Source organism: Gavialis gangeticus, unplaced genomic scaffold, assembly GCF_001723915.1.
Source record: "Gavialis gangeticus isolate Ggan-Ray unplaced genomic scaffold, GavGan_comp1, whole genome shotgun sequence".
Classification (NCBI taxonomy): domain Eukaryota; kingdom Metazoa; phylum Chordata; order Crocodylia; family Gavialidae; genus Gavialis; species Gavialis gangeticus.
In genome coordinates this window covers 3,423,755-3,450,408 of record NW_017729015.1, presented here as the reverse complement: position 1 = coordinate 3,450,408, position 26,654 = coordinate 3,423,755, and the positions used below count along the sequence as shown (strand labels likewise).

At 42.7% G+C, this 26,654-nt stretch overlaps 1 protein-coding gene across 1 annotated transcript in view; it reads left to right on the top strand.

Moving 5' to 3' along the window:
- Positions 1–26,654, top strand: part of HIVEP3 (human immunodeficiency virus type I enhancer binding protein 3) — a 268,072-nt gene that overhangs the window by 85,346 nt on the left and 156,072 nt on the right. The window contains exons 3-6 of the mRNA XM_019512125.1: positions 4,166–4,230; positions 9,072–9,131; positions 12,250–17,907; positions 24,954–25,099. Of these exons, the coding sequence (XP_019367670.1) occupies positions 12,787–17,907; positions 24,954–25,099 (5,267 nt within the window). The 5' untranslated portion in view covers positions 4,166–4,230; positions 9,072–9,131; positions 12,250–12,786. The remainder of the gene's footprint in view (positions 1–4,165; positions 4,231–9,071; positions 9,132–12,249; positions 17,908–24,953; positions 25,100–26,654) is intronic.

Here is a 26,654-nt window from a genome sequence, read left to right as displayed (position 1 = left end):
GTGGAGGGGGGAGCAGGGAGTGGGGGCTGTGCCACGTGGCCCCAGAGCCCCCACAGCCACTGCTACTGCTGCTGAGTGCAGGGCATTTTCTTTTTTTAAAAGTGCTGGTACTAGGCTGGGGCCGAGTAGGGGATGAGGCTGGGCAGGGCATCCACAGGGGCTTCTCCTATGGCGCCCCTGGCCTGGGGAGATCAGGCACAGCTGGTGGAGCTGCGAGAGAACCTGCAGCCTCCCAGCTGTGCCTGACTCTCCCCAGCTGATCTGAATCATTGAATCTCTCCAAATGAGTGCCGAATCTTCCAAAGCTGATTCAGCAGAATCAATTCAGGACAGCAATCTGAATCTGCAGATCGAATCATTGTCCTTTGAATTGGCCGAATTCAAATCCAAATTGAATACTTCCCTATTCGCACAGGCCTACAGTAATACAAGTACTAGGTTGATCCAGAGTTTTTTCGTGCACAGTAGCACACGTAGGCGACTGATAGGGGGTGCATGTGCCCCCCCGATGGCCAACACTGATGCTGTCAATAGGGCTGGTGCCTGCCCTAATAGGGTCAGCAGCTTCTGCGGATGCCTCCCCCAGATTCAGGAGGCACCAGTCACTCATGGTAGCACACATGTAGATGCTGCCCAGCTGGCTGGGCATAAGGGTGCTTCAGTGCAGAGGCTGCCTGCTGGCTAGCCCTGCGCTGAAGCTCCAGCCAGCCCCTCTGCAGCGCATTGAGCCCAGTTGAAGCTCAGTATGCTGCCAGCTGGGGCTGTGCTGCCCAGGATCAATGTGCTGTGTACAAATAAGCTTGGAAACAATATGATCTGGCATCTCGTATCCAGAGAGGAGCAAGAATTCAGGCACACTCTTGCATTCAGTGTACCCTGCTGTCTAGCCCTTGATGACTCCCTGCTTATTGTGTGAGCTCTCTGAATCACATTTTGGAGGCAATTACCTGACTGTATAGGCAGCCGGGGAGCCTAACTCTGTTTCTTTGAATCACCTTCCTGAGGTCTGGGGCTTAATTGTTAGACTCACCAAAACCTGAATTAGAGGTATCGAAGGGTCAGTTTATGTGGCATAAGGCAGTACTGAGCTGGGACACTCAACCAGAAGGTGTGGTTTGCATCTGGACAGAGGAGGAGATCCTATTGGTTCACATGTAGTACCGTGAAAGCACAGGGTATCACCATGGCACTTCCCTGCACCACATAAATACTCCTTAGTAGGCCAATATTGATTTTGCTGTTCATTTAAAAAAGAAGTCATTTGTGGATCATTAAGTGAAGGCCAACAATGTGGGTATTGCTGCTTGTGTATAAATATGTACTGTCCGTTTAGGGATGCGAGGTATTAAGTGCCTTAGGATTTTTGTAGCCCAGAGGAAGACAGCGATTTGTGCTAGATGCAGTCTTTCAGCAGGCAAGCATGGAGGCAGCAGAGTCTCAGGTTGAAGCACAGCACGAGGAGTCATGAGTTTTAAGCTCTGCTCTTGATTCTCCTGTTAACTCACTGTGCAACACTGAGCCAGATCATCTGGTACTTCCATGCCTCAGTTCCTCAGTTCTGTCAAGCAGAGACAGAGGCAGTAAGGGTTAGCTAGATATGGAAAGTTGCTTTGAAGTTTTATTGCTATGTATCAGATACTTTGAGATCTTAAGTCAAAGCCACTACATAAGTTAGAAAGCAGTGTTTGGTCCTCAGGGGGCGCATCTATATGAGATGCTGACTGAACAGTAGTGCGTCACAGCTCCAACAGTACTAATACGCTACTGTGTAATATTATTAGGCTACTACAGAGTAGCCTAAAGGCGTTTGCCAGTGCTATTGCACAGCAACTCCAGTTACTGCACATTTATTTAGTACTTGATTATACAAGTACTAAATAAACGTACAGTAACCACATGTAGATATGCCCAAGGTGCGGTATGTGATTACATTGTATCAAGGATTTTTATATCTTTGATCTGCCAATATATGGTACACAAATGCAGGTCATATTATCCATACCATTATTTATTGTCCAGTTTTTAAGAAGTAAAATGTGATATAGCAGTCTATTATTTTCTTGTTATAGAGACGTGGGAATTCCTTGAAGCTATGCTTGTGGCAAACAATAATGTCTGCAGTTTGACTTTAAGAAAGGAAATAACCGTTTAAAAGCTTTTAACCGGCATGAATAACAGTTCAAGAAAATATCTGTAATTTTAATTAGCAAATTAATTGAATATTCAAGGTAACTTTTATTTCTTGAGTGCTGAGTGATTTCTTGAGTGCTGAGTGTAGTTTATTGCCTAGTCTCAGTTTTGGTTATTTCCAATAATGAAAGAATGACAAGTACTTTACTGGCAACATACTGATAGTTCCTTTTGCTAACTGGCTGAGAAGTGTAAATACAAGAAGATGGCTTAGTAAAAGTCTCTGGGGCATGGTTCTGAGTTGTCAGATGGAAACACATGTCAGACAACTGCTTTATTTTTTATTTATAGTGACTTTTGAGGTTGTTCTGTTTAATTTCCTCTTATGTCATTTGGGATTTCTGAGTGGGATGATAGTGGGAAATGGGATAACTTATTGTAGGAATAGCCAAGGAAGTTAAGGGAAAATCTTTATCTTTAATCTATGGTTCTTTGAAAAGTGACTATGAAAAAAACAACCCGCCTTATCCAAATAAGTCCTTATTTGGTAAACTTGCTTGTTGGGCTCTATTCTGCTGCCTCCCCCAGCTACCCTTTGCCTTTAGTGATTGTATCACTTGTATACCTGTATGCAGGATTATTCTCTCCAGCCAAGATTTTCAAGTGTTGGCTTCAACATTTGAGTGCTAAACTTGAGATAAGCTATTCAACTGCTAAGCTTTTGCAATTTCTTAAGTTGGATGCATGAAAATTAGGGGGACCAAAATCTTGGTCAGAGGTCGTGTCTACGTGAGATGCTGATTGCATAGTCATTAGTGCATGGTCATTTAGTAGTTGTATAAACAAATATTAAATGATTGTGCAGTAACCTGAGTTACTGCACAGTAGCATCAATGAACAGCTTTTTTGTGACACTGACTGCGCAGTAGCCTGAGATGCTGCACGGTAGCATTGGATCATGGTTGCTGCCACGTGACACTTTTGTGTTCAGTAGTCTCAGGCTACTGTGCAGTCAGTGTCTTATGTAGATATGGCCGCCATCTACATGTAATTAGTTATATATGGTACATTGGCTTACTAAACAAAAGCATTATTATCTTCTTCTTTTAGTTATGCAGAACTTATGGGAGAGGGATCTATATTTCATTTTGACTTGCATGTAGTTTATAATTCTGCAAATTCAGCTCCAAAATTTCCATCGTCTTGCACAGGTAAAGCTGAGGCAAGAATTTGAGGGTGATGGGGATATTTAGAAGTCACTGAGGGAGAAGTTGGCATGTGATCTCGGTAGTGATGTATGGACTAAGAACCTCAACCCCAGGGGGAAGTTGCAGTGCTAGTTTTTGAAAGATTTTTTTTTTTTATCAACATGCAGAACATATGTAGAGCCTCATCATGCCATTTTTGCAGCCAGGTTTCTGAAGGGGAGTGCATTTTAAGCCTTTATTTTCTTTGTCTAAGTATGATCCTTGAAAATAAGTGGTATAAACCAGTACATTCATTCTGGGAGTAATATGAGTACTCAGGAATGAATCAGATGGAGATTGCCTCAGTTTACTCAGAGTTAGAAGCGGTCTCAAAACAAAACCCCAGATCTAGACATCCTTAGCCTTGGGGGATAGCTGTGGAACCTGAATCCAGGAGCTGAATAACCGTGATCCGAACAGAATGAAAATCCACTTTGGAATGTCGCAAGCTTCCAGCTCATCTCTGCTGCATCTGCCTGGAGCTGTGATCTGCTTCATGCCTATGGCTGATGTCAACTATACTGCTTCCCCCCACACGGGCAGAAGAAATAATCCATAGTGATGTACTTTACAATGAACATGCCCATCACCATCATAATGAACTTGCTGAGTAAGGTTAACCAAGTCACTAAGGACTTCTCCAGCTGTTGGGACTGAGTTTGTGTACTGTTTCTGTTACCAGGCAATCCGTTGCATCAGGACACCTGATGTAAGTCCTATGCTAACACTGCTGAGATGGCATTTTAATATATTTGTTTAAAGGTTACAGTGTGGTGTTCTTTTTACAGACTGAATTAAATCCTGGACAAATAAAGGAGACATACCGTCAACATTACAGAAGATTAAACCCACTGTAAGTAATCCTTGTTTTCCCTTCATGATTTATATTGGATGTATTTTCCAGCCTGCACAAGATACCATGAGCTGACAATAGGACTTCTCTTTGGTGGGGAGCTTTTGTTTTGTCCGAGATTTCAAACCTATATTTGGGAAACATTTACCTGATAAGTACTACCAATGTTGTAACCAATTTAATACTATGCAGGTTTGTTTAACTCAAATTATTGAGTCCTGGTACAGAAAGTTAAGACAGGAGTTGCACTATGACACACACTGATCACTGTGTACATTTTAAATCTCTCTCTGTCACACATACTTTATTTTGAAAGTCTAAGGTAGCACATGTCCCATCAGCCAAAGTACAAGCAGGCAACAGTTACAAAGAATATACAATGAAACTAATGACAGATCCTGCAATTGCATTTCTATATCATGTTTGTATGAAAATATCTTATAAGGTATCATAAAAATGAGAAAGTGTGTGCTTTCAATATACTTTATTATATTGGGAGGGGAGAATAAAATTCTCTCCTTGACCTGTGAACTTTATTCAGAAGCAGTGCTTGTTTATTATGATTGCTCCATTGGAAAACATATAACAGAGGCCCTGTTTCCACTGGGAGAACTGCCTACTAATCAGGATGGATCTTGGTGTAATTGAAACAGGACCTAATATATGAAAAAATAATTCCTCCCCTCTGTGCATTACTGACACCAGAGTTTTGCCACCTCCGGTGTTTTGAAGAAAGAGTTCAATTAGGCATCTGTGTTTTCAATCTGAACTGAAAACAACTGACAAAATGTCAGCGGTCACAGTTTTTCAGGAACTCCTTTTAAGAAATAAATTCTGGAGGCAAAAAAGGAAACAGGAACAGCCCTGGTCCCTTTAAGTGTATTTTCAATGGAATTCCCATCCTGATGATCAAGCTGACAGCTGGGACTTGCAGCCTCTAGCACTTCTCGTCATGCTCACCATGGGTTTCAGCCCCAAAGCAATGTGGCCAGCAGCTTGTTTGCATGTGTGGTTACAGTAATGTTCTTCCCTCTGGAGGAGTAAGCATGAGGCATAGCATTGTCTGAATCCTTCCTAGACCCTGTTTTTCAGGGCCTAGGCAAGTTTGAAGACAGCTAAAGACTCATATCCCCAACATAGGGATGAATCTGAGTCATTGTGAGGGAGTTTTGAATACAAACGGCACACAAAGCTATTGAGAAGATCATTTCAAAATATTTTTGTAAACTTTTAAGCAAGCATATCTGATCCTGTTGCAATCAACGGGGATTTCACTGGGACCAGAAAGTCATCCTTTGTATTTGTGATGGTTAATGGAGAAGTCTGTTTCTGTTCTATCCTTCTTCAAATTAACTTCCCAGAAGTTGCTTTTTGAGGAAGTTACAAAACACCCATATAGCCAATAAGGCTCTGAAACTAAATAAAACAATATGGCTGTATTTCAGATTTGCCCACAAAAATGCAACGTTAGCTATGTTGCTGCTGGGACACAGGTGTCTTAAAACCATCAAGGTTTCTTAAAGGTCTGCTGAAGCGGTATTGCTAGTGTTCTGCTTATCAGGATGCATCTACATGAGACATTACTGCGCACTTATTTAGTGCTGGTGTATTTGCAAGTACTAAATAAATGTGCAGTAACTGGAGATACTCTGCACTAGCACTGGCGAATATCTTTTAGGTGATGCTACTGTGCGGTAGCCTAATAATACTGTGCAGTAGTGTATTAGCACTGTCTATCCTGTGACGTGCTACTGCACACTATATTTTGGCTTCTGTGCAGTCAGTGTCTCATGTAGATGCATCCACAGTGATGTAATGATTGTTAATTATTCCAGAAAGCGGTACAGAATAAATGCTATGTCAGGGAGGACAAGGAAGAAGAAATGGAACATAGACATTGCAATGGTGGCAGACAGAAGAAATTGGTAAGGGGAGTGAACGGGCACAAAGGGAGCTTGTGAGAGAGTAGGACTGAAGGCAGAAGGTAAACATAAAAGAATACAAAGATAAAAGGTATTACTTTTCAGAGAAAAGAGAGAGAGGGAGTTAATGCAAAAGGGAGAAAATGGCATAATAGCATAGAGGGAGAAAGAATGTGTCAGAAAATGGAATAGACACTGGAAGAAAATATGGCAGAAGACAATAAATCAGATCCTTCCACTTTGGCTCCTTTGCATCACTTGAGTGATAAAAATTTTCTGGTTAGAAGCAGCCAGTGGAGAATGGTTGCTGTGTAGGAGAATCCTCTACTGCTGTTAACTTGGCAGAGGCAGCATCATCACCTCCTGAACCAGATCTATCATTTTCACCTTTAGCACAAAGCACTTGTTAGCTGAAGATGGAAAGAGAAAGAAACCAAGGACTTGTTACATCTGTCCTCCACTGATATAAAGTAATGTTGACGTTACGTCCCCTCTGTTTCACCCTTTCCTAAAGCAAAAAAGGAATTCAGGTTGAGGGAAAGCCTCTGATGCTGCTGTATGTTAGAAAATTTCATCTAACATATTCTTGTTCCTTTTTTCATTGTTCTTGTATTGTGTGAGAGAGAGTAAATAATAAATCCCCATTTACTTTCTATTCACCATTTAGTATTTTGTAAACCTGTATTATGTCCCCCTTCAAGTGTCTCTTTTCTAAACTAAATGGACCTAGTTTCTTCAATCTCTCCCCATATGGAAGCCCCTCTATACTGATAATCACCCTTGTTGCTCTTCTCTGGAGCTTTTCTAGTTCTTCTATATCCTTTTTGAGAAGTACTGGGACCAGAATTGGGCACAGTATTCAAGGTGTGGATGCATAATGATACTTTCTGTTTTGTTTCCAATTCTCTTCTTAATAATCCCCTTTTAGCCCAATACTTGCCTAGTATCAGGTATCAGCACACCCTCTCATACAAGGGGTTTGAACCTGTATCTCCTACCACCCAGAAAAGTGCTTGAATCACCCAGCCATGGGTAGTGATTCTCGACCAGGTGCCCTGGAGCCCTGAGGTGCTGTGACAGCCTTTGAAGGGTGCTGCTGGCAGGGAGGAGATAAATTAAGCACAGGCTCTTCCCTCTCAGCCACTCTTCCTGCCCCCAGTCACTGCAGTGAAGGCTCTTCTCTGTTGGCTGTTCCTCCTCCTTTCCCGATCCATCTTCTAGTAGGTAAGCCCCATAATAAATTATTTTTTTTAATGGGATGCCTCTCAATTTGCAAAAGAGATGGGGTCTCGCATGTAAAAAAAGATTGAGAATCTCCCACCTAGGAAGCCCATGCCTCCCCTTCTTCTCTCTACTCTCTTGAAGCTCACCCGTTAGGAAGCCAAAAGGCAAGAGTTGTGGAGCCAGGAGGAAAGGAGCAAGGTTGAGAGAAGTGAGGTGAATACTGTCCTGAAAAAGTGAGGGTTTGGGCCCCTGCCCCCAGTAGCTTTTCTGCAACGTGCACTTAATAGGATTGGCTTGAGTGGATAAATAGCAGTAGGGTAATTCCCAGAACATGGAAGATAAGGGACAGGACCCGAACTTAAGGTCTCTCCGCTTCCATGGCAGTGTCTGCCTCACTGAACCACGCACTCTGGCTTCCCCTCTTCCAAGAAGAGGAATATATGTGATGTCAGGCTGCACAGCGGGCCAGCTTCAAGAGGAGGGCAAGAGGGTATACTAACACTATGGCCTCCTGTTTCAAGAACCTTGCTAGAAAGTTACAGTTACAAACTCTCTTTAGGCAAGTGGGGGCTAGAGTATAGATCTTCCACTCCTTGGGAATATGCCCATATTGAAAGGCAAGGGTTTCTTAAGGTTATAGCTCTTACTGGACTAACTGCATAGTTGGGATGGAGTTAGACAGGCTTTTGAATGCAAGATGAAGAATGTTTTGCAATCAAGAGCCTGTCTAATTCTATACAAACTATGCAGTTGGTCCAGTAAAAGATATCGCCCTAAGAAATCCTTACTTCTCACATAATTCCTGGACTATCATGGCTACATCACTCTAAGGCCTATATATTGAGCTGTGAAGTTGGAAATTCCCTCTGCTCTTTCTAATGCTAAGTGCCTTCTAGCCATGATTTTTTCTAAAATTAATGTTTCAGGGATTTGCGCAGAATTATGAGCATCCCAGGCTGACTTTATTCTGCTTTGGAATCTGTGCAGCCAGAGTGGAGGCTTCTGAGCATACTTAGAAGGAAAGCATAGGGCAAGTGCAGCAACACAAGTGCAAATCGAATCCAAACTCTGTGTAAGTGTCAAAAACTGCTCTTATGCCATTAGGTATCACTTAGGTGCTTTCAGATTAAATAAGGTTAAGCCACTGGTGTACCCTTTTTCATCATGGGAAATAGGTGGTAGTCCAAATATTTGGAATGACACACTATATCATCTCTAAATCTTACTAAGGAAGGCATTATGCACAGAGGTGGATCACAGAAGACATAGAAAGAAACAACATTCTAACTTGCTTTTCAGGCCTATTGCAAAATGTTGTGGTGGGAAGTTTTAAATGCATGTGTCTGAGCAAGTGGAAGAGATAATTTACGCATCACTTTCTTTTAGTAAACTGAACTGTACTGATATTTTGGGCATCGAGCACTGATTTTAAACAAAAGGTCATGCTTTAGGTTCTGCTACTGAACTTTCTTTAATTTTGAAGAATTACATCAACTGGTGTTGGAAATGCATGCAGGGTATTAACTAAAGCATAAAAATCACCTTGGAATTGATTCTGATTTTTGGAATCCTGAGACCTGCATCTGTTACTTTCACTTTCAGCATTTTCTGTTCACACACTTACGATGCATCTTTGCACTGCAAATGTGAACCTGTTGACAGGTCAGTGACTAAAATAATGTTCTGTTCCCCCAGAATTTGTTGGCATGACGGCATCACAGAGCGGCAGCTGTGACAAAACTGAAACACACTTGTGTAAGTTAGAAATTACTCCAGATAATGGTGATACATGTGAAAAGATCCCATTGTTAATCTTCAAATCTACTAAGAATTGTGTGATTTCTGACTGAGCTGCCTAATGGGAAGGTCTGGTCATAGACAGTCTTAGTCTTGCATCTACTTGTAAGTGGCCATGTTTACACAAGATGCTGACTGTGCAAGTAGCATCATGTGGCAGAAACCGTCATGTGATGTTACTGTGCAGTAGTCTTAGTCTACTGAGCCATCAGTGTCACAAAAAAGCTGTTCATTGGTGCTACTGCATAGTAACTTGGGTTATTGCGCAGTCATTTAGTATGTTTATACAAGTACTTGATGACTTGGCAGCAATGACTGCATAGTCAGCATCTTCTGTATATGTGGCCAGTTTCACTTAGATGTGAAGAACAAACCTTTAAATAAATCTAAGTACCCTCATTAGTTTGAGATTATTTTCTCAATCTCAGTGCTGAACATGCACTGGAAGCTTGTGAAACTCTAGCTCAGATATGAACAGAATGCATGGGCAGCAAATGAGGTAGAAATGGTTAGTGTAATCCTGTGTGCACAGCAGTAAAAAGCTAGAAATCATTGGTTGCCATTTCACATAGGTACTGGCTAGGTGAAAAGTGTTTCCTTTAATGTTAACTAATACACTCTTCAGTTAATACACAATCTTCTGCTAAGCAAACTTTTGTTGCCTCATTTTCAGCAGTCAGTTTAGGACCGGTGTGGGCCGTATTCTCAGGAATGCAGATGGAAAGCCCCATCTAGCTCAGTACTGTTTATGTTGTACTTGCATGCAAACATGTTCCATGTGCCCCGGGCTGAATCACTCTTACTTAGCAGCATTTGGATTAAGATGTCATATTAAAATAAATGGAAGCTCCTTGTGATGAAACATTATTTTAGGTTTACTTTAGGATGAAAGATTTGTACTGCAATACATGGAAATGAAAAGGGGTTTCCATTCTACCTCACTGTAAATTATATGTGCTAATTGCGTTTACTTAAGGGCCTTGTTACAAATTACACTTTAACCTTCTCAAGTGTTGATCAGTGTTACTGCTGGTTGGAGCTTAGAGTAGTTGCACGTTCAGGCTAAAAACCTTTGACTGTCTCTGACCTGTACAGCTGTGACTTGCCACTGGAGGGCTGGTGAGCAGGGGCCTGACTAGAAGCTACACCTGTGAATTGTCCACACAGAATGGGAGGGTGAGGGAAAGAAACACTGAATCCTGGGACGTTGGAGGACTAAAACTTGGGTGGCTTATCTCTGGAGAGTGCCTACCCATTCATGGAACATGAGCTGGGTAACACGGATCAGAGATAAACCTGCCTTGCAGTGGCATAACTTTAAGATGCCTAAAGTGTACTTTAATCTAGTTTACGCATTGTAATCAATGTCCATCCTTTACACATCGTAATAGATGTCCAGCCCAACTCCAGGGGTTAAGAGCTCCCCGAGCCACCTAAAATTAATGTGTAACTAAGTCCTAAGACAGACAGCCCCTGCTTTTCATGGATATTTCATGGGTATTTTCTCTCCTATCTCTCTGAGAAACTCTGCTATTTCAAAGCAGCCTTCAGATGTCCTCAGTGCTAACTTTCAACTGTCAACAAGTTCAGTAGGTTAATGGAGTTTCATGTGCAGGTATAATATTAAAAAGTTTCCTTTTTGTATACGATCAGCCTTCTTACCTAGGTAACTAATTTAAACACTCAGGTTAAAAAATTGCAGCCCACAGATTCAGACTATGAACCACACAGAGATATTGAAATTGGGAGAGAGATTTATCTTCCATTCATAATGTTGGGTGTTTTTTGTGGCGGGGGGGAGGAGGTTCTGGAATAGCATCAGTGCCCTTGCCCCTAGTGATGGGAAAGGTTCTCGGAGGCATGCTCCAAAACAGCTGAATTTGTCCTTAGTATCCTGTGACCTACTGAAAACTCAGTGAGCAAAGTTCTGTCCTATCCTGACATGTACAGGTATTCACTTCTTCTGGAGAAAGATGGAACTTTTAGACAAGTCTTTCTATTACTTTATTATAAACTTGGATATAAGTCATTGTGAATTATGGTACTTACTGAAAGAACAGAGAGACTGGGAAATGTCCAGGACTGTAAAAAGGATTGCACTGATAGGGTGTAGTTGCCAAGAAGAATGATGAAGAACCTTAAAGTGAGGTGTCCCTACTAGTTTACACATTCATATGCCCACAGTTCTCAAAACATTGTATGTAGATAAGTTACGTTAATGTATATGAGATTATGGTCTGCTAGAGTTAAGTTTTCAAGGGTAAGAAGCTAAGCAATGTGATCACAGTCTACAATGAGATGTTCATATCGGCCGGTCCATCAGTCTGGAATTTACACTGTATGGCACTGAATGCCAGTTTGAGCATCTCCTATGGGAAATATGGGGAATGACCCTTCCTTGTTATTCCTCAGGAAAATGATTTCAAGGAATTAAAAGAGCCTGAGCCACTTAGTAAAAAACATCATATATGCCTTTTTTTTAGTTGCTGGCATTACAAGGGACACCTACAATTGCTGCGTCTTATTAAAAGATGAGAAATAAAGATATTTTTCTTGATTTTCTTAGCCAATCTGTTTGTAGCATTTGGCAGCTCTTTGTATATAGCTTAATTTCACAGTTTCTTCTCTATTACCAATTAGAAAATGACTGTAACACCATGAAGCCTGGCAGAGGTCTGGGGTCAGATAGATGTAGGTTCTGAAATGACTTTTAAACCATTTGTTTAAAGCTGATTAGATTTCAAGTTATTTGTATCCCTCATTTTCACTTATTGTTACTTGACCTGGACATAGGTACATTAAAAACAGAACAGCTCTTTCGGTTTTCACAAGAGTAACATTTAGATTACTACTAAATATTATGTCCAAAAATTGGTAAGAATTTGTTGAAATACTATGGCCAGCAAGGTTCTTTGGATAGATGCAGTATATTTTATTAGACTGTGAAATGCTATGAATTTTCTTTTGTGTGCAATGTATACTGTTATCTTTTACAAGTATGAATATCTAGTTATTTTAAATATGAATGCTGCAGTAATTTTTGTGTGTGTCTTTTTCTTGGTTGGTGTAATTACAGAAATGTGGGATATATTTTTTGGCGGCCTTTGAACACAAAAGTGAGGAGCACGAAGACCAGAAGAACACACACCATTCAGTGTTATTTTCCTTGCAAAGGCAAAAAGATGATTATGAGATGAGCACTAAAGTCTCAAGTTTTCAAAGGTTTGCATAACAAACAAGAGACACATTGTGGGTTGCTTCTTGACTTTGAAGGCTTGCCACTGTCAACTGAAATAAAATGGCAAGGTTTAAAGCCTTAACCAAGTTCACAAGGAAAATATTTGGACTAAAAGTTTCGGAAAGTTTTCTCTCTTTGAAGTAGTTTGTCATGTGTTACCAATGTGAACTTTATTGACCCTGAAACTTTTTTTTGAATCAAATAGCAACTAGTGACACTTTAGTAAAATCTTAAATCAACAACCATCTCTTGGTGGCTCCAGTTTTATAGCAAATGCAGGCAAAGCAGGGAATCTACAGAGGAGACCTTTATTATTCGTAAATGAAGCCTGCCAAAACCTTCCCAAAATAGCATTCAGAGACCCTTTTTAAGGTCATGGATCCTGAACAAAGCCAGAAGAGCACAAAAAAGGTGGAAGAAAGTCCAAGGAAGAGGCTTACCAAAGGAGAGGTTTTCCAAACCAGTATTACATCCGCAGCTACGTATCAGGGCAGCTCTGCTTCTTCGCAAGGACCCCCTCTCTGTGACATTGTATCTCAGCAGCACTTTTCTGGTTCTTTGCCGATTCCAAGAGAGGAATCTCAGGAGAAGATTGGACATCAGAAACAACCCAAGCCTTCCTCTTTTGAACATCCTTCCCACGTTTCACAGCTTCAGCAGCATCCGCTGTCACCAGCATTTATGTCTCCTGGAAAACCAGAGCATGCCCTTGAAGGGCCCACATGGCAGCTAGTAGATTCAGCAAGACCTGGTCCCTCCAGCTCTTTTTCATCAACTGGACTTCATTCTCATCATAGTCAGCTCATACCTTCCCATTCACCAATCATTCCTGGAGAGGACATGCCGTCCGTTCAGAAAGTCTTTATTCCTCGTCCTCCCCAAGTTTCCTTAAAACAAACTGAAGAAGTGCACAAGAAGGAAAAGAAACCTCAGAAGCCAGGCAAATACATTTGCCAGTACTGCAGCAGACCTTGTGCAAAACCAAGTGTGCTCCAGAAACATATCAGGTCACACACGGGTGAGCGCCCATACCCTTGCATTCCATGTGGCTTTTCTTTTAAGACTAAGAGTAATTTGTATAAACATAGGAAGTCTCATGCTCATAGAATAAAAGCTGGGCTGGCCTCGGGAATGGGAGGAGAGATGTATCCTTCCAGCTTGGAAATGGAAAGGATTGGTGGGGAGGAATTTGAAGAGCCTACTGAAGGAGAAAGTACAGATTCAGAAGATGAGACGGGTACAATGTCAGGTCATTCAGTAGAGCTATCTCCCAGGCAAAAGCACACTCTGTTATCTAGTAGTTTGTACAGTGCAGGAAGTCAGGGTTCGAGCCATGACCGGTGTTCATTATCCCATTCCAGTATGTCTCAGTCTCTTGAAGACAGCACCCAGTTTGTGGAGCCATCATCAGACCATGCTTTGAGCCATAAATCTGAAGACACACATACAATAAAACAGAAGCTTGCACTCCGATTAAGTGAAAGGAAGAAGGTGATAGATGAGCAGGCTTTTCTTAGCCCTGGGAGCAAAGGAAGTACAGAGTCAGGCTACTTCTCACGATCAGAAAGTGCAGAACAGCAAATCAGCCCACCAAATACAAATGCAAAATCTTATGCAGAAATTATTTTCGGGAAATGTGGGAGAATTGGGCAAAGGACTGCAATGTTATCTGCAACTACGACCCCGGGGTTTCCACACCTGTCTACTGAAGATAAACCTAGCATGGTACCGTTGTCTGTGCCTAGAACACAGGTTATTGAACACATCACTAAGCTAATCACAATTAATGAAGCTGTTGTAGATACCAGTGAAATAGATAGTGTTAAGCCTAGAAGAAGTTCATTATCTAGACGTAGCAGCATTGAATCTCCAAAGTCTAGTGTATATAGAGAACCATTTCAATTTGATATCAAGCCTGGTTCTGGTAGCCAGTTGGACGCATCAAAATCATTAGCATCCCATGGTGAAAAAATTAAGCCTGAACAATCATTGTTATCACTTCAGCAATCCCACAGTGCCACAGAGACAGTGCCTCTTCTAAGAAGCCACTCAATGCCTTCTGCTGCATGCACTATAAGCTCCCCTCATACTTTTAGAGGTAGTTACTCATTTGATGACCACATCATGGAGCCTGATGTCGTAAGTCGCAGTCAAGTGTTTTCTTCACACCCTCGAATGCTAAAACGACAGCCGGCTATCGAGTTACCTCTGGGAGTGGAATATGGTTCAGAGGAAGTTAGCTCAATAAGCAAAGAAACTGTTTCTAAACCTGCTGAGGAACAGGAATCCAAGGAAAGCGATGTTACCAAAAAGTCAAGGAAGGGACAGAAAGTGAAAGGGTTCATGTATGAATGTAATATATGTGGTGCTCGGTACAAGAAAAGAGATAATTATGAAGCCCATAAAAAATATTACTGTTCAGAACTTCAGATCTCCAAGTCTCGTTCTTCTAGCTCTCATACCTCTTCAGAAACTGAAAAAACTGCTGTGGATCCTGATTCCTGGCCACAAATGATGCATTACAAGCTAGGGACCAGTTTGGAACTCACTCCACTCAGAAAAAGACGGAAAGAGAAGAGTCTTGGTGATGATGAGGACCCCCCAGCTTTTGAGGTTTCTGAAACTCCCTCCTCCAGCAGTGGATCATTAAGTCAGTTTGCAAGTCGAGCATCATCTGATGTTGCTTTGAACTTAACCCGTGAATCTATCAAGTCACCAGCAGATCCAGGTAAATCCATACCACCTTCTGAGGTCAGCACAGGCTTTCACTCCAGGACTACAAAAGCAGCTTCTAGTACAGAAGGCAAAGAGAGAAGAACAACCTCAAAAGAAATATCTGTCATCCAGCATACCAGTTCCTTTGAGAAGTCAGACTCTGTAGAACAGCTGAGTGGCTTAGAAGAAGAAAAGCCTTTGTCACAGTACTCATCTCAGTCAGCAGCACAACACAGCCGACCATCTCATTCCCTGCAGCCAAAGCTGGTACGCCAACCCAACATCCAGGTCCCTGAAATTCTGGTCACTGAAGAGCCTGATAGACCAGAAAATGAGCCTGAGCCTCCTCCTAAGGAGGTAGAAAAAACAGAAGAATTTCAGTGGCCCCAGAGAAGTCAAACACTGTCCCAGCTTCCTGCAGAGAAACTTCCACCAAAAAAGAAAAGGCTTCGGCTGGCAGAAATGGCTCAGTCTTCTGGAGAGTCCAGTTTTGAGTCAGTATCTCTCACAAGAAGCCCAAGTCAGGAAAGCAGTATATCCCATGGCTCCACCCATTCCATTTCATTTGATCGTGAAGAATACAGTAAGTCAGAGATGACCAGCCAGTCCTCTGAATCCCATATGAAACCTCTAGGCATAGGCTCTCACATGTTGACGGTACCGACCCACCATCATCACTCCAGGGAGATGCGAAGATCTGCTTCCGAGCAGACCCCTAATGTGTCCCACACTTCACAGATGTCAGAGACACGCAGTAAATCATTTGACTATGGGAGCTTGTCATCCACTTCTGCCTCAGCACCTGGTCCTTCAGTCTCTTCAACTCCACTGGAGAGAAGGAAGTGTTTTCTGGTTAGGCAAGCGTCTCTCACCAGGCATCCAGAGCATGAACCAGACCCAGCCCCAAAAGGGCGGCAGGAGACAGAAGAACCGTTGCCTTCTTCCAGTAAATCTCCTGCCACAAGTCTGCCCCATCAACCTGCATCTTCATCCTCTTCATCCTCACACGGTGGCTATTCAACTGATAAGAGTCAGCCAAAAGACAGCCCTCCGCCAGCATACAGCCAGCCGTACACTGAAACTCTGCAGGTGCTCCATCATCCAGTACCACAGCTAGCACTGCATGAAAAACAGTACATGTCCCCTCCAGTCTCTCTCTTCCCCTACCAGCATATTCTGCCACAACCAGCGCAGTCTGCAGAACTCTTTGCCACTCAAACCATGTCTGACATCTTCTCTGCTCAATTTACGATGCCTCAGATTCCTCCCTCTATATTTCAGACACCACCGCTCCCTCTCCAGCAAGCTCTTCTCCACCCAGGCCAGCTGCACATTGCCCCTCCATTGATGGCACACCCAGCTGAGGTGCCATTCAGGCAACACCCTTCATTCCTCCCTGTGAATTACCCCGGCTCCTCACCAATCCCTTCTGCATTCTTTCTGCCTCTCCAGTCTCAGTTTGCCCTCCAGTTGCCAGGGGAAGCCAGCAGCCATTTGCCACAGCTCAAATCCAGTTTATTTCCACCAGCAGGGACCTCCAGCCTTTCCCCATGCACACAGTTCAGCCCTGACACTGGATTACATCCTTTGACCTGCACGGCAAGCCCTTCGGTGTCCGCCTCCACGTCCCAGCTTGTGGTCCCCACACGTGTCGATCCTATGGTATCGCTCGTAGTCCCTGTTCGCATTCAGACTAACATGCCATCGTATGGGAGCGCAATGTACACAACTCTCTCTCAGATCCTCGTCACCCAGTCCCAGTGTAGTTCATCTTCTATTGTCCTTCCAAAATTTGATGATCGCCAGCCCAAGAGCACTCTGGTCTGCAGTGCTGATGTGCATGGAATAGGTCTTGATTTGGCACAGATGATCACAGAGGATCAGAGGAGTATCTTCCAGAGTCCGTACTTGAGAGTGCCATTACCATTGCCAGAAAGGAAAGGCTATATGCCACTCACATCACCATCAGAAAGTGTTCTGGGCTTAGAAGGGGGCCCATCAACAGTCAGTGGAAGCAAGCGGATGTTGTCTCCAGCTGGTAGCTTGGAGCTTACAATGGAAACACAACAGCAGAAAAGAGTGAAAGAGGAAGAAGTGTCTGAAGCAGAAGAAAAGCTAGAAGTGGTGAAACCACCAGGTACAATAGAGGAAGGAAAAAAGCAGGACGCATCTCACTTTCTGGCAGAGAGCCAAGGCAGAGTCGAGGTAGAAACCCCATCTAATTTATCCTTGGAGCAGGCAGAGCCAAAGGAAATCCCAAGTAATTTGCAGCCAGCCTTGCCCCATTCAGGTGCTTCAAGTTTTGAGGCACTGGAGGAGTATAAGCAGCCAGGTGGCAAGCAGCTCCGCAGCAAGGCCCCTTTGCAGACAGTAAAGAAGGAGGATTCCAAAGAGCTGGCAGAGCATCTCCCACCAAACCCTCCAAGTCCTGCGCCTCAATCAGATGCAACTCAAAGTGCAATGAAGTCTCAAGAAGGTACAGACATGAAGAAGGTACTGCAGTTCCCCAGTCTCCACACAACCACTAATGTCAGTTGGTGCTATTTAAACTACATAAAGCCAAATCATATCCAGCAAGATGACCGAAGGTCCTCAGTGTATGCCAGCTGGTGTATTAGCTTGTATAATCCCAATCTACCAGGTATATCCACTAAAGCAGCCCTCTCACTCCTGAGGTCCAAGCAGAAGGTGAGCAAAGAAACCTACACCATGGCTACAGCTCCACGTCCAGAGTCAGGCAGGCTCGTACCGTCCAGCTCCAGGAAGCCAAAAATGACTGAGGTAAGAAAACGATTTATTTTTCTCCTATTATAGTTGTATGGGTCAGGGTGGGAGGAGGAGGAATTAGAAGGTAATGGATTTAGTTCAGTAAAGACTGCTAGGTGCATCACTTTGCAGAGTACTTGCTCTTACTGGGATTGCCTGGGTGGAAACATAAAACAGAGTATAAGACAAAAGAATGCAAGACTACTCTATGGCATGACACAGCATTTTTTTCTATAGTTTAATTTCTATTAATCTGGTGATCACCCTCATGTAATAAAATACGTGGCCACAAAAATTACACATAAACTTGCCTTTCTGAAATAGCACTTTTATAGATAAATGCTTATTGAATTCCTTATGTTTTGCATATTATTAATACAAAACCACTAAATTAATGGGGATGTTTCAGGTAATGATTTTCTGACTATAATCTACCTATCCTGTATTTATCAAAAGGGGATCTGAACACTTAATAGCTTTAAAGGCTAGATTATACAGGTATTTAGCCACCTAAAATTGCAGAAACACATGTACTAGGATTTTCAGAAGTGTCTACAACTAGGGATTTATGTGCCCGATGCAGCTGCATTTGTATATCCCACTACACTAGGCACCCAGCTCATTTTGAGGCTTTAAAACCTTTGCACATGTGGCTCTACACTGTTTGGAGAGTTAATGGAAAGAGGACAGCAATTTTCATTTCTTATGAAACTATACCAGAAGGTTGTCAGCTATTTTACCTGCGCAGGGCCCCATTAAAGTCCTTGAGCTACCACATGGGCCCAAAGCTCTAGAGAAGATGCTATGGATTATTTCACGGTGCTTTTCCCCTAGTTTTGATGCTGGGAAGTGTGTAAGAGCAGATCTTGTTACTGTTTTTTATTGGTGCAAAACCATACAAATCCCTCTTAATCCAGGTTGTGATCATGTATATTAGCAAACAGAACTATTCTAAAGATTTTGCAATTTGATGCTCATTTCACGGCAAGTTATACTGCTGGATTGTTCATTTTATTTCTGAATCACAAAGTGAACTCTGAGTATTGAATTTATCATAATTTCTGCTGCTGCTCCTTATAAATATACCTTAAAATCCACATTAGAGATACAGTATTTCAGTGTGTCTTTATTTCTATTCAGTGCAGATATCCCAAGGATGGTATTTCAGGGAATCAAGAGATAGAGAATTATGTGTCTATTATAATAATACTAATTAATATTTTAGATTGCATCTTTACTCCCAAAGGATAATAGTTAAAAGCACTATATGCATTGTGGGTTTAGTTCTGAAAAAGGTAGAGCATCCACGCTTCTTTTGAGTTTGATATGAGATGTGAGCATTTACATATGCCTAGTAGTGCTTTTAGGTTGCATTGAGGAGGATGACCTCAGTATGTATTTATAACCCTGGAGTCATAGGTTAAAATCTAGACAGAATTATTTAGGTTTTAATCCTGCAAGTTGGTATACCAGCATATATACCAGTACATTACATATGATTTACCCCAAAGAGATACACAATTTTTTAGCTGAGACTTTAAAAACTAAGACCAGATGTACGTTAAGGAGTTTATGACAATTTAGATACATTTGCAAGTTACATTTTTATGTAAAATTTACATTTCTGGTGTAAGTGCATCATTCACCTAGAAAACAGTTTAGCTTAGTTAACTGGTGCAAATAAACTAGGATTATTTCAATGGCGATACATTGACCTAGTGACAAATATGTAAGTGATTTTAATGAGGTGTTTAGTGCAAGTGAAATTGTAAATTTAGTCTTTTATTATCCAAGTTACTGGTCAAGATAAGGTGGTGTGTATTCCTGGCTACTCAGAAAGCTTCTTAGTGTGGCAGGGGTGAGGCAGCCTGCGAAGCTGCTGGCAGGTATGGGCCAGGGCTATTTGTGAGTCAGCTGACCCAGGGAGCCCACAGGTGAGGCTAGGCTGGGTAGAGGGAGTCACCCAACTCAGGATGGCTGGGCTTAGAGCTGGTAAGCCCGGCAGTAAGATCTGGAGCCTGCTGAGAGCACCACCTCTGCAGGAGGACTGCAGCTGTGGAGCCCCACCACAGAGAGGACAGCTGAAGCCAATCTGGATGGTTGAGGAGGAACTAAAGGGAGGAAGAAGTTCCTAGAGACCCAGGGAATGGTCCAGGAGCCTACTGAGAAGCTGAGAGTATGGGACTAGCAAGGGTGGTCCTACTAATGCAGTATGCCGTTAGCTTTCTTCACAACAAGGGCACACTGTTGGCTCATATTCAGCTTCTTGTCCACTGTAATCCCCAGGTCCCTTTCTTAGCCAGTCAGTCCCCAGCCTGTACTGGTGCATGGGATTGTTCCATCTTAAGTGCAGGACTTTGCACTTGTTTTATTGAACTTCATGAGATTTTTTTTGAGTCCAGTCCTCCAGTTTGTCTAGGCCTCTCTGAAACCTAGCTGTGCCCTCCAGCATATCTACTACTTGCCCCATCTCGGTGTCATCTGCAGAATTGCTGAGGGTGCGCTTCATTCCGTCTTCCAGGTTGTTTATGAAGATATTGAATAAAACCAGCCCCAGAATTGGCCCCTGGGGCACTCCACTTGATACTGGCTGCCAAGTAAAGATAACACATGTCTATACATGTGCAAATGTTGTGGGGTGGATTTACAATAGTGTAAAATACTCTACGGTAAACCCACCCCAGGCAGGCGTTTACATGTGCAGGGATGCAGGAGTAGATTTTGCTGCTCCTGGCAGCAGCCTGCTTCCACCCCCACTGGCCCTGCACCTTCCCCATGCAGCAGCCACAGGGAGCTCTAGGCTCCTCCTCAGTGCTAGCCCAGGGGCTGGCAGGGAGTACCAGGCCAAAAGACAGCTGTTTCTTGGGGGGCCGGGCTGAGAGATTGCTCCCTGCCCCCAGGAGCTGCCTATTGCTGGGACTGGCTCTTCCACCAGAACCCAGGTGGAGACAATGACCACCTGCCCTGGCAGCAGGGAGCTCCCCACCCCAGCTCTCTAAGGCAGGCAGGGGGCTGGAAAGAGCTGGAGGGGAGGGGAGGGGCAGGTCCCAGCCCCCTGCCCCAATCTGCCAGTGGGGCAGCTAGCAGCAAGTCCCCCTGGCTGAGTGGGGAATTACTACCCTTTGAGCCCAATGATCCAGCCAGGTTTAAGTTTACCTTACAATCCATTCATCCAACCATACTTCCTTACCTTACTTGTGAGAATGTTGTGGGAAATTGTATCTAAAGCCTTCCTACATTAAGGTATATCACATCTGTTGTTCTCTCTTCATCTAGAGCCAGTCATCGTGTCCTAAAAGGCAATCGGTTTGGTCAGGCATGCTAACTGTTCCTAATCACCTTCTTCTCTAAGTGCTTAGAAATGGATTTTTTGAGGATTTGCTCAATTATATTTCCAGGGATTGAGGTTGGGCTGACTGGTCTGTAGTTCCCTGGATCCTCCTACTCTTCCTTAAAGATGGGTATTATGTTTACCCTTTTCCAATCATTTGAGACCTCTTCCAGTAGCAATGGATTTTTGAAGATGATGGCAAGTGGCTCTGCAGTCATGTCAGTCAACTCCCTCAGCACCTTTGGGTGTATCGCGGCCAGCCCTATGGACTTGTATGCATCCAGCTTTTCTAAATAGTCCCTAACCTGTTCTTTCACTACTGTTGACATGGTTGTTGAATTTTGGTTGGTGCTGAAATTTGGTTGCTGAAATGAAATCATTGGGCCTCTATGCAACCAGCCACTGTGTCTGTCAAGAGAAGCAAACCATGGATAATATCCTGAGATGCCCTGTAGCACCACAGTACACCCCATGAGATCTGGCAACACCAAAAGCAGTGGCCTGTGCAGAATGTTGGCAACAGACCATATAGAAAGGTTGGATTGGAGATGTGACCAAGAAGATGACCATTGTTGACTGCTCACCTCCTCCCCAAGCTGCGCTGCCCGGTGCAGTAGTCTAAGAGCTGACCTTGCCTGTGAAGACTGAGATGAAAAAGGCATTGAGCACTTCAGTCTTTTCTGCATTATCTGTTGCTAGGTTGCCTTCCTCATTCAGTAAGGAACCCACACTTTCCCTTATCTTCCACTTGTTGCTGCCAAACGAGTACAAACCCTTCTTGTTACCTTTCACATCTGTTGCTAGCTGCAACTCCAATTGTGCTCTGGCCTTCCTGACTTCATCCCTGTATGCCCAAGAAAGACTTTGATACGCCTCCCTAGTTGTTTGTCCAAGTTTCCACTTCTTGTAAGCTTCCTTTTTTGTAATTTAGGTCACTGAAGAGTTCCTTGCTAAGCCAAGCTTGTCTTTTGCCAGACTTGCTAGTCTTCCTGCACATCGGGATCGTTCATTCCTGTATCCCCAGTAAGGTTTCTTTAAAATGTAGTCAGTTTTCCTGGACTCCTTTCCCCATCAGACTGGCTTCCCGGGGGGATCCTGCTGATCAGTTCTCTGAGCAAGTCAAAGTCTGCTTTTCTGAAGTCCAAGGTCCTTACTCTTCTGCTCTCCATCCTTCCTTTCCTCAGGATCATGAACTCAGTTATCTTGTGGTCACTATTGCCCAAGTTGTCATCCACTACTGCAGTCCTCACCTATTCTTCCTTGTTTGTGAGCAGCAGGTCAAGAAGAGCATAGCCCCTAGTTGGCCTTTCCAACAATTGCACGAGGGAGTTGTCCTCAACACACTCCAAAATTTTCCTGGATTTCCTGTGCACTATTGTATTGCCCTCCCAGCAGATGTCACTGAAGTCCCCCATGGGAAACATGACCTGTGATTTGGGAAACTTCCATTAGCCTCATCTACCTCATCCTCCTGACCTGGTGGTCTATAGCAGACACCCACCATGACATCACCCTTGTTGCTCTCCCCTCTGACTCTAACCCAGAGACTTTCAACAGGCCTATCTCCAGTTTCATACTAGAGCTCTGAGCAATCATACAGCTCTGTTGCAGAAAGCACAACTCCCCCTCCACTTCTCCTCTGCCCATATGTTTTGGAGAGTTTATACCCATCCATGACAGTGCTCCAGTTATGCAAACTATCCCACCAAGTCTCTGTTATTCAAGTCACATCATAGTTCTGGTACTGAGAGAGGGCTTCCAGTTCTTCCTGCTTGTTTCCCAGGCTGTGTACAGACATTTGATTGCCCTACCTTTTCAGGAAGAATGAGAAAGCCTCCTCTGTTTGGCCCCTCTTACTTGTGTTTCCTCCGGGTCATGCATTTCCATACTTACCTCAGGGATTTGGCCTCCATCCCCTGGCAAACCTAGTTTAAAGCCCTCCTCATTAGGTTAGCAAGCCTGTCTGCAAAGACACTTTTCCCTCTCTTTGTCAGGTGAATCCCATCTCTTCGTAGCAATCCTTCTTGGAACACCATCCCATAGTCAAAGAAGCCAAAACGGGCTGTGGTACTTTTCACTCCTTTACAAATGGGGAGACTCATGAAGAAGCTCACGAAGATTTTGGCATATGGAAGGGCTGTCCTTGTGCATATGGCTTGCTGTGCCTATGGTTTGGAGGAAGTGTCAGTGGTTGAAAATGAAGTTGTTGTGGGTGAGGATGAAGTGGATGATTTGTATAATCCATGCTTTTATAGCTATTTCAGGTAGAGAGCTGTGCCTTCACAGTGTGGGATGATAGTATAAAAGCTGGTGACATTGATGGTTGTAAACATGGCCTTCTGGGGGCAGTGACTAAGGATCTGTATTGTGTTGAGGAAGTCTATTGTGTCCTGTAGAAAAAATGCTATTTGAGTGACAACTAGTTTCAGGATAGTTGCAATGAATCCTGTTAGCTTTGCAGTGAAGGTACCACAGTTGGATATGATGGGTCTTCCAGGGTTACCTTGTGGGTGGATCTTTAAGAGCATATTTTAAGTCCATGGAATAGGAGAGGGGACTATTAATAGAAATAATTTTCCCTGAAGTAGTTTTTCCCCTTACTAACTTCCATGGATGATGGCCTTTGAGCTTCTAAATAATGTAGACACAAAATTAAGCCTTCTCAAACTGCTGCATCAGAGGATAAATGTATTTGATAAAGCCACACTCAAAACTTTTCACATTCATAACTGTGTGCGTCATATGAAGAAAGTTGTGTCATGAGATCCTATCTGTGTAGTCACCAAGATTTCATTTAATTTCCTTGCATTCATCCTAGATGCAGTCTTGCTTTTCTTAGATGAGATTAACTGACTTTGTACAGTCAGACATAGGGCTGCATGGCATAAACATCATACTTTATGAAGTCTTGCTGCATAGCATCTCAGTACATGTCTGCCTTTCATTTTTTTTTAGCGAAAGGGGCACAGACTTGTTGGTGAAAAGAAAAGAGCTTCGCTCTAAGAATTTGGGAGCCAAATAGTTTTTGCTTGCCTGTTTGTGAACATGTCTGTACTGAGACTTTGCTTAATATTGGTTTTGGGGAAGGGAAGTCACCTAAGAATTCTCAGTAAACAGTGGGTCCTAAAAAAAGTATATATGACTAAAATGCAGATTTCTGAAGAAAAATACTAGATATTGAGTTCAAATGTATTTGCATGTGCATCTTTCCCAGTAATTTGTGTAGTACATGGAGGGGGTAAGTAAAGATAGAAGAATGAGCTATAAATGTAGTGTTCTGCATTCTAGCCTTGGCTCTGCCACACACTCGTAGAGTGACCCAAGACACAACATTTAGTCTCCTATACGTCAGTTTCTCAATTGCTAAATGAGGATCCCCATACAGGCCCACCTTATAAGAGAGATATGATTCTTAAATGTGGAGTAATTACTATTGTTATAACATTTATATTGCTCTTAATGTATATGGTACTTTAAAATTTCTACACCACATCCCCTGCTCTTAAGAGGTCAGTGTAAATAAGGCGTGGCAAAAAACAGGGAGCAAGATCCAGAATCAGAGGCCATGTTTAAAATGTAAGTCCTGATTACCGAACTTTTAGTCATGGTAATCAACAGCACGTATGGTAGGTTTCCTTCTGTGGGAGCCTGCTGTATGAATGGTTTTTTACTTTTCTAGAGCCATTGAAAATGTGTAATCACTGATTCTTTTACTCTTTCGGTGAGGTAGGTTCATTTGCCTTCACTCCTTTCCAATGAAGGTCGAAAAGATGTAACAAGAGCTGAGAAGGAAGAGGATAAAAGAGGAAAATCAGAGGAAGATGCTCCCATAACCAAAAGAGGGGAGCCTGCCAGGATCAAGATCTTTGAAGGAGGGTAAGTATCTCATATTTTTTCAGACATTCGTTTCTGCCAGTTGCATGAGACCTATCAGTAAAAACAAAGTCAAGTCAGTAAAGTCATCATGTTGTTTTCAGCACAGGATGGCCAGGTGTAGATGGATTTCAGCCATTCTCCTTCTACCTTACCTCAGGCACTTTTAGCTAAAGTGACCCCCTAAAAAGCTGCATGTAATTCAAGATGAATTAAATTTCTTTCCTGAGTTTCCTTTCAAGTTAGCAAGCAACTCATTAGGTCCTCTCTGCAGGTGGTTGAGTGGAGACAGCTGAAGAGCATAGATGTTTCCCGCAGCTGTTATTCTATAGAAGATGATGGATATTTACTAGTTCTTTTCAGAGCCTTCAACTCAGAATAAGGTTTCTAATAGTCTGAATAATCTCTTTTGGTTCCGGGATGTTTTTGGTGGAAGAGGAAGGGTGGATTGCATTTTATATATTTGCATTATATATACTTGTTTTTATTCCTATCCATCTGTTTGATTAGTTCACTAAAGTAACTCCAACCAAAAGAGTGCAAGCGCTAAATTTTTACTTTATTGTACTCTTACTTCAAGGTGATTCAGCAATCGTTCTTGCACTGAATTAATATGTCCATCTTTTGACATCTGTATCTGTTTTTAATAAATAGTACTTCAAATGGATACAGTTACAGATCCTATTTCCTGTATATTTCAAGGGTAACAAAAAGACACCTCAGAAACTCAGAGCACGATATAGCAAACCTTCTGAGTACCAGTAATTTCTCTTGGGTTTTTCTGGTAGGACAACACTTTGTTGCATCAGCTCTTGTGCCTTTTTCTCCCTATCATTACCTGTAGACATTTTCTTGTCTTTTAAATATATAAATTTGATGTAAATTTATAATCAAAAAGGCAAAATAAGGTTTATGAAAGTATGCTCTGACTGACCAATGTATCCCTTGGGTCGCAGTATTCACTCAGATTTACAAGTGAAGCTTATAGGCAGCAACAGCGAATGGTAGATTCAGATAAAGAACAGAACAGTAAACAAATAATACATGTAATGATGAAGGAAGGGTAGAGATCCACCTTGTAGACTTAAATAAATATAAGGTCCATCTCTGCCCTACCTTCTACCTGATTTCAGACCTAACACTCCTAACTACATCTTTCTGCGTATGAAATGGTGAGTGCTCTTGATAGTGACTCACACAGACTTTATTATCTAGCACTGAATTAGGGGCCTGGCTAGGTATAGCAGGAAAGGAAAAACGGTGGGTGAATTGAGTACTTTATGTTAGGATTATTCTTATGTAGTGAACAGGTTCACCTGCCTGTGCGATCCTTGTATTTTACTATCTTAATCCCAAGGATAGCCTCCATTGTCCACATGTTGTTTCCTTCTAGAACAGAGGTATCTCACAGGAGCATGTAGAGTCCTGGCAATTAGATTCCTTGCTGCTCATGAGTAAGTGGGGCCAACGTTTGAGTGTCTGAAGTTCACCTTGCATAAGACAAAGTAAATGAGGTTTGTGCAAGGAACTGCACAGAGGAATTCTGCTCAGATGGTCT